The 9,337-nt window shown below is 35.3% G+C and overlaps 1 protein-coding gene across 1 annotated transcript; it reads right to left on the bottom strand.

Annotated features, from left to right (window-relative positions):
* Nucleotides 1–7,515: 7,515 nt before the first annotated feature.
* Nucleotides 7,516–8,487, bottom strand: LOC121499641 (olfactory receptor 5H2-like). The gene has a single exon (XM_041770517.1). The coding sequence runs from the start codon at nt 8,443–8,445 to the stop codon at nt 7,516–7,518; it is 930 nt and encodes a 309-aa protein (XP_041626451.1). The 5' UTR covers nt 8,446–8,487.
* Nucleotides 8,488–9,337: the final 850 nt, after the last annotated feature.

A 9,337-nucleotide genomic window follows, 5' to 3' on the forward strand; every position in this document is an offset into this window, starting at 1 on the left:
AGATAGATAAATCTTACTGGTTCTGAAGGGGAGGTGGGTAGGGAAATGGGGTAACTGGGTGACAGGCATCAAGGAGGGCATGTGAGTGATAAGCACTAGGTGTTATACTATATGTTGGCACTTTGAATTTAAATAAAAAGAAAGTAAAGGCATGGAAAAACTTTCATCATGCAAATGGATGTCCAAAAAAAGCTGGAATAGTCATACTTATATCAGAAAAACTAAATTTTAAAACAAAGACAGAAACCAGAAATGAAGAAGGGCACTACATCCTAATCAAGAGATCTATCTAACAAGACAATCTAACAGTTGCACATATTTATGCCCCACCTTGGAAGCACTCAAATATATAAAACATCTAATAACAGACATAAAGGAACCCATTGATAATAATACAATTATTATTAGGCCAGATGGGGGGAACCTAGTGTCACATAACACATGAGGAAGGCCACCTTGTGTGGTGCTCTAGCTGGCTCTCCTTCAGTTGTTGCAGCCAGACCACTAGCAGAAGTTAACACCCCACTTACAACAATGGACAAATCATCAAAGCGGAAAATCAACAGGGAAACAATGGCTTTGAAGGGTACACTGCACCAAATGAACTTAACAGATAGATTCAGAACATTGCATCCTAAAACAGCAGAATACACATTCTTTTCAAGTAGACACAGAACATTCTCCAGAATAAGTCACATATTAGGCCACAGAATAAGCCTCAAGAAATTAAAAAAATTGAAATCATCCCATGCATCTTTTCTTACCACAATGCTATGAAATTAGAAGTCAACAAGAAGAAAAAATATAGAAAGACCGCAATAACATAGAAGTTGAATAACATGCTACTAAACAATGAATGGCTCAACCAGGAAATACAAGAAGAACTTAAAAAAAGTACATGGAAACAAATAAAAATGAAAACACATGGCTCAAAACCTTTGGGATTCAGCAAAAGCCATTCTAAGAGGGAAGTTTGAAGCAATACAGGCTACCTCAAGAAAAAACTAAAATAACCTAACCTTAACACCTAACGGGGTTAGAAAAATAACAACAAGCCAAACCTAAACCCAGCAAAGGAAGGAAATAATGTCAGAGTGGAGGCAAATGATATAGAAACTAAAAAAACAAAAACAAAAACAAAAAACCCAAAAAACAAACAAACAAAAACTATAACAGATCAATGAAACCAGGAGCTGCTTCTATGAATGCTCAATAAAAGTGATAAGTTTCTAGCCAGACTTATCAAGAAAAAAAAATAAAACCAGAAAGGACCCAAATAAATGAAATAACAATTAGAGAGGAGAAATAACAAACAACAACACAGAAATACACAAGATTATAAGAGAAGTTTATGAAAAATTATATGCCAACAAATTGGACAACCTAATAGAAATGAATAAGTTCCTAGAAACGTATAACCTACAAAAACTGAAATGGGAAGAAATGGGAAAATTGAGCAAACCAATTACCAGTGAATAAATCGAATCAGTAATCAAAACACTCCTAACAAACAAATGTCCAAGACCAGAGAACTTCACAGGCAAATTCTTCTGGTCTTTTAAAGAACAGTTAATACATATTCTCTCAAAATATTCCAAAAAATACAAAAGGAAGAAAAACTTCCAAAGTTATTCAAGGAGGCCAGCATTACCTTGATACCAAAACCAGCTGAAGACACAACAACAACAACAAAAACATAACTACAGGCCAGTATCTCTGATGAACATAGATGTAAAAATCCCCAGCAAAATACTAGCAAACCAAATCCAACAATACATTAACAAAGTCATTCATACAATCAAGTGGGTTTTATTCCTGGTTTGGAAGGATAGTTCAATATGTGCAAATTAATCAACATGATACATCACAACTAATAAGAGAAAGGATAAGAACCATATGATCATTTCAATAGACACAGAAAAAGAATTTGATAAAATACAACATCGATCCATGATAAAAACCCTGAACAAAGTAAGTTTTGAGGGAACATACTCTACATAGTGAAGGCTGTCCTTAAAAAGCCCACAGCTAACATCATCCTCAACTAAAAACTCTAGTTTTTCCTCTGTGTTCAGGAACAAGACAAAGATGTTCACTCTCGTCACTTTTCTTCAACACAGTACTGGAAGTCCTAGCCTCAGCAAACGACAAGAAGAAGGAAAGGGCATCCAAATCCATAAGGAAGAAGTCAAACTTTCACTATTTGCAGATGACATGATACTCTATACAGAAAACCCACAAGACTCCACCAAAAATCTGTTAGAACTGAGAAATGAGTTCAGCAAAGCTGCAGGATACAAAATCAAGACTTTTCTTGCTTCTTGAGGTAGCCTGTATTGCGATATACTTCTCTCTCCGGACGGCCATTGCTATATCTTAGCAATGTAATCTTAGTCATGTTTTCCTTTACATTTGCTTCTGTATTTATATTTTTCAATTTCTTCTTTAATTTCGTGGTTAACCCATTCATTCTTTAGTAGGATGATCTTTAACCTCCATGTATTTGTGTTTTTTCCAAATGTTTTTTTCTTGTGGTTGACTTCAAGTTTCATAAAGTTCGAGTCTAAAAATATGCATCGTATGATCTCCTTGTTTTTGTACCTGCTCAGAGCTGATTGGTGACCTAATCCATGATCTATTCTGGAGAATGTTCCATGTGCACTCAAAAAGAATGTGTATGCTGTTGCTTTGGAATGCAATGGTCTGAAAATGTCTGTTAAGTCTATGTCGCCAGTGTATCATTTAGAGTCATGATTTCCTTGTTGAGTTTCTGCTTAGAAAAGTCTCAAATATAATAATACTAATACTAATACTAATAATAATAATAATAAAAATTTAAAAAGGAAAAACAAAAAAAATTCTCAAACACTCAACCTAAATTTACACCTACAGGAGCTAGAAAAGGAAAAGCAAATAAAGCCTAAAGCCAGCAGAAGAAGGGAAACGATAAAGATTAGAGAGGAAATAAATGATATAGAAGCAACAACAGAAACAACAAAAACCCAGAAAAGATGAACAAAACTGAGAGCTTGTTTTTCACAAGATTTAATAAAATTGATAAGCCCCTAGCGAGTCTTATCAAAAAGAGAAATGATCCGGATAGTTAAATCAAAATGAAAGAGGAGAGATCACTGTCAACACTACAGAAATACAACCAATTATAAGATAATACTATGAAAAATTATATGCCCATAGTCCGGACAACCTAAGGGTGCCAGGGTGACTCAGTCTGTTAAGAACCTGACTTCAGCTTATGTCATGATATCAGGGTTTTGGGGTCCAGCCCCATGTCAGGCTCCCTGCTCAATGGGGAGTCTGCTTCTCCCTCTCTCCTCCCCATCGTGTCCTCTCCATCTCTCTCAAATAAATAAAATCTTAAAAAACAAAATTAAACTGGAGAACCTGGAAGAAATAAAAGAGTTTTAGAAACCTACAAACTATTAAAACTAAAAAGGGAAGAACTACAGAATTTGAACAGACCCATAACCAGCAAAGAAATGGAATTAGGAATCCAAAAATCAAACAAAAGAACTGGGCCAGATGGCTTCCCAGGGGAATTCTATCTGATATTTATTTTTTAAAGATTGTATTTATTTATTCATGAGACACACAAAGAGATAGGCAGAGACACAGGCAGAAAGAGAAGCAGGCTCGATCCCAGGACCCTGGGATCACATCCTGAGTCAAAGGCAGGCACTCAACCACTGAGCCACCCCAGCGTCACTCTATCAGACATTTGAAGAGGAGTTAATACCTGTTCTTCTCAAACTATTCCAAAAAATAGAAATGGAAGGAAAACTTCCAAACTCATTCTATGAAGCGAGCATTGCCTTGATTCCAAAACCCTACCAAGAAGGAGAATTACAGGCCAATATCCTGATGAACATGTACTCAAAAATTCTCAATAAAATACTAGCAAATCAAATTCAACAGTACCTTAAAGAATTATTCACTACAATCACATGGGATTTATTCCTGGGCTGCAGGGGTGATTCAGTATTCCCAAATCAATCCACATCATACAAGACATTAATAAAAGAAAGGATAAGAACTATATGATCCTGTCAATACATGCAGAAAAACATTTGATAAAATGCAGCATTCTTTCTTGGAGAAACAGAACAAAACCTTAACTGAGTACAGATATAGATGGAACATCCCTCAACCTCATAAAGGTCATGTACTAAAGGCCTACAGCTAATATTATCCTCAATGGGGAAAAACTGAGAACCTTTCCCCAATGGTCAGGAAAAAGACAAGGATATCCATCCACTCTCAACATTACTGTTTAACGTAGTACTGGAAGTCTTAGCCTCAGGTGTCAGATAACAGAAGAAATAAAAGGCATCCAAATTGACAGGGAAGTCAAACTTTTACTCTTTGCAATGACATGATACTCTATGTAGGAACCCCAAAAGACTCCACCAAAAATATTGCTAGACCCCAGACATGAATTTTCAGCAAAGCTGCAGGACATAAAATCAATGTGAAGAAATCTCTTGTACCTCTATACACCAATAACTAAGCAGCAGAAAAAGAAATCAAAGAATCTATTCCATTTGCAATTGCACCAAAAACAATAATATACCTTTGGAAAAAAACTAATTAAAGAGGTAAAAGATGTGTACTCTAAATTTTATAGATTGCTTAGAAAGAAATTGAAGAGGATACAAAGAAATGGAAAAGTATTCCATGCTCCTGGGCTGGAAGAACATTGCACTCAAAACAGTGTGGTACTGGTACAAAAACAGATGCATAGATCAATGGAACAGAAGAGAGAACCCAGAAATGGACCTACAAGAATATGGTCAACTAATGTTAAACAAAGCAGGATAGAATATCCTATGGAGAAAAGACAGTCTCTTCAATAAATGATGTTGGGAAAACTGGGCAGGAACGTGCAGAAGAATGAAACTGGACCACTTTCTTACAGCATACAGAAAAAGAAATTCACCTAAATGTGAGATAGGAAACCACCAAAATCCTAATGGAGAAAGCAGGCAGAAACCTCTTTGAACTCAGCTGTAGCAACTTATTAGACATGTCACCAGGGACAAGGGGGGAAAAAAGCAAAAATTAATGATTGGGACATCATCAAGAGAAAAAGCTTGCGCATACCAAAGGAAGCAATCAACAAAACGAAAAGGCAGCGTACAGATTGGGAGAAGATATTTCGAAATGACATATCTGATAAAGGGTTAGGATCCAAAAATCTATAAAGAACATATACAGCTCAACACCCCAAAAGCAAATAATCCAATTGAAAAATGGGCAGAAGACATGAACAGCCCTTTTTTCCAAAAAAAAGACATACAGGTGGCAAACAGACACACGAAAAGACTCTCATCATCACTCATCAGTGAAATGCAAATCAAAACCACACACAACACAAGATATTACTTCAGACAACACAAGAAACAACAGGTGTTGGTGAGCATATGGAGAGAAAGGAAACTTCTTACATTGTTCGGTGGGAATGCACACTGGTGCAGTACTGTGGAAAAGAGTATAGAGGTCTCTCAAAAAGTTAAAAATAGAAATACCATATGATACAGCAACTGCAGTACTGGGTATTTACCCAAAGGATACACACCATTAATTCAAAGGGATACAGGCACCCCTATGTTTGTAGGGGCATTGTTTACAATAGGCAAGATATGGAAGCAGCCCAAGTGTCCTTCATCTGAGGAATGAATAAAAAAGTTGTGATAACATAAATATATATAAAATATATATTATACAATATACATATAATATATAATCATATATAATATACTAATATATACTATACTAATATATAATATACTATATATACTATACTATATATAATTTAGTATAATATAGTATAATACTAATATAATATAGTATAATATACTATACCTAATATAATATACTATTATATATACTATATATACTATATATAATATCTATATATAATGCTAATGGATTATACCAGAGAAAGACAAATACCATATGATCGTTCATATGTGGGATTTAAGAAACAAACCAAATAAGCAATGAGTGGAGGGAGAAAAGAGTATGGGAGCAAAGCAAGAAACAGACTGTTAACTAGAGAGACCAAACTCATGGTTACTAGAGGGGAGGTGGTTGGTGCAGTGGGTAAGATAAGTGATAAGGATTAAGGAATGTACTTATGATGAGCACTTGGTGATTAAAATCAAAACTTAAAAAAATACAAATTAAAAGCTAATAGATGAAAACTCAATATTATATATGGCCATTAGTGGCCTAGAAGAATAAGTAAAATATCCAATGTTTCAAATGAGTGACCATTTTTGTCTTCTTCAATGTAATCTGTAAATGTGTCCAGGAAGTGAAACATTTAAGAAGACCTTTGAAGAAAGGGTACATTTCAATTGTACACGAAGATGGGTACACTTAGGAAGCATTCTCTGTGGAGAGACCATATGAACAACAACATATGCCAAAAGAGGGTATCCAGAAGGCTTTGAGTAAGTTATTTTTTTAGGTAAAACACAGGGTCAGTAGAAGAATTTTGAAGAAAGAGATTTCAGAGTCCTATTAAATTTTATTTGAAAGTACTTCAAACACGGCCAGGCTCACGAATGCAGGGTAATGAGTTTACAATGAAATATACTCATTATGCAGGGTAATGAAATATATATATATATATACAGAAAAAATATATATATAAGTATATATATATTACTGTGGAATATATATATAATATATATATATTTACACATGTAAATATATATTTACAAGTGTGCATATGTCATGTAATCTGTTCATCTATGTGAATCTCAAATATAAACATGCATATATAGAGTTCTAGATATGTATGCTGTATACATAAATATATATATGTAATCTGATAGATATAACACTCCTTGAAAAGTTATTCCACAAGGATACCATTTAGACTTCTGTTTATGAAAAAGTCTGACAGCATGTTTGCAAAATAAGAGAATATCAACATGATATAAAAGTATCAATAATATAACAATGACAGATGTTGAGTAGTTTTAGTGTGTGATCCTTAGTCGTATCAGGAGGGCCATATGTGGAACCGGTGGTGAGAGAGGAAGGGCAAGGGTAGACTGAAATTGGATATCTCATTATACTTTTTTGCCTCCGTTCACTCAAATACAACCTGACCCCGCTGTAGAGTGAAATGTGGTGTGAGTCAGGCTGCACAACTGTGTGGCTATAAAAGACTCATTCAAATTCTTTTCAGAGAAATTACACTAGTACACTGCTTAATGTGTTTATGAAGCAATATTGAACATAAAAACATGTAAAATATTTTTTAAATTATTTTAGTATGACATAAACACTTGAATAAAATTCTATCTTTTTCAATAATATATCCACATATTTATGATGGTTTATTTGTATTCTCACTTCAAGGCATTTGAATGCTAGGGCAATTATACCTGCAAAAAATTTGAACACTAGCGAACATATAGCAACATCTAATCTGCACAATTCTGTGTTGTTTTAGTGGAAGAAGAACAGATGTTACTATGAGTACTAAGCATGTCTCTTTAACATTTTTCTCATTGAATCTATAACTTTCTTATTTCTCAGGCTATAGATCATTGGATTTAACACCGGAATTATGACAGTGTAAAATAGAGAGTCCATCATATCTTGATCATCTGCCTGTGCAGATCTAGGGCGCACGTACATGAAAAGGAGGGGGCCATAGTATAAAGACACAGAAAAGAGATGGGCCCCACAGGTGGAGAAGGCTTTTTTTATGCCTTGTGGAGACTTCTTTCTTAATATTGTAAAGAGCACTAGTGTGTAGGAGACAAGAACAGTCACAATGGTGAAGACTTGTATTGACCCAGAGAAAATAAATATCATCAGATAATTAATAGAAGGATCAGTACAGGAGATCTTAAACAATGGTATAACATCACAGTAAAAATGATGTACTATGATAGAATTGCAGAAGGTTAATCTGAATAAAAAAGAACTGTGAATTATGGCATGAAGAAGTCCTCCTAAAAATGACAAAAGTATCAGCCGGATGCACAGTGTATTGGACATAATCACTGGGTAAGTTAATGGTTTGCATATGGCCACATAGCGATCATAAGCCATTGTTGCCAGCAAAAAACATTCCGTAGTTACACTGATTGCAAAGGAAAAAAACTGTATCATACATTCAGAGAGAGAGATCGTTTTGCTCTTGGTAAAGAAACTGATCAGCATTTTGGGGGTCACTGTGGATGATAACCAAGCATCCACAAATGCCAGACTGCCAAGGAACAAGTACATGGGGATGTGAAGCTGAGGGTCATTCCAGATGAGAGCAATCAGACCAAGGTTCCCCACAATAGTGAGAAGATAGATAACCAAGAACATCAAAAATAGAGGGATTTTCCACTGTGGTTCATGTGTGAGTCCTGTGAGAATCAGCTCCGTCAGCAATGTTGCATTTTCCTTTTCCATGTCCTCACTGGGTGCTTTCTGAAATGAAATTGAACAAATGACCAAAAATTCATTCAATTTATGACAGGAAATATAGGGAGGAGAGTTTAAGGAAGTTACGCACATCCGAATGCCCTCTCAGTTTTGTGTGTTACCTGGTGATAGATGGAATCTGTTTGGGGGGGTTTGGAAATAAATGCAATTATTTCCATTTTTTAAATGTGCCATGATTACAGAATGGGGAAAATAAAAGACATTATACATAGGTTCTAAATTTATGGGATAGGATTGAGTATGAAAGGGAAATTCTGTGTCCAGGATATGGACATAGGGTGAAGGGGAAAGAGGCATGAAGAGCCTGGGCTATAAAATGAGTTGAATAGCATGTGAAGGATCTTGAACATTATTTATCAGGGAAGAAATATGCACTGAAAAAAAGGGAGTGAGGCACTGTAATATTTTTATTTATTTTCATTTTTTAAAGATATTATTTCTTTATTCATGAGAGACACAGAGAGAGGCAGAGACATAGGCAGAGGGAGAAGCAGATTCCTTGTGGGGAACCCGATGCAGGACTCAGTCCCAGGACCCCTGGATCACAACCCAAGTCAAAGGCAGATGCTCAACCATTGAGCCACCCAGGCATCCCACATAAGATTTTTTTTTTAAATAAATTTGTGGCAGTGTAGAAAATAGGCCCTAGGGAGATGAAGTTGGGGTCAGGAATACCAGTCAGGAAAATGTTACTGCTGTCTACTGGTTTTCAAACAAGAATACACATTGGAATTCTCTGAGGAACTTTTCATGCAAAATATAGATTGTGAGGGTTTCTTTAGAATTAGATTTACTGGGTCAAGAATTAAATCTAATAAATCTGCATCTTAACCTGCTCCCCAAGTGATTCAAATGCATG

This window comes from Vulpes lagopus, chromosome 1 (assembly GCF_018345385.1).
Source record: "Vulpes lagopus strain Blue_001 chromosome 1, ASM1834538v1, whole genome shotgun sequence".
NCBI classification, from domain to species: Eukaryota; Metazoa; Chordata; class Mammalia; order Carnivora; family Canidae; genus Vulpes; species Vulpes lagopus.

Bases quoted from the DNA above. Each gene is read 5' to 3' on its own strand.
- LOC121499641 (XM_041770517.1), bottom strand. From the start codon at position 8,445: ATGGAAAAGGAAAATGCAACATTGCTGACGGAGCTGATTCTCACAGGA.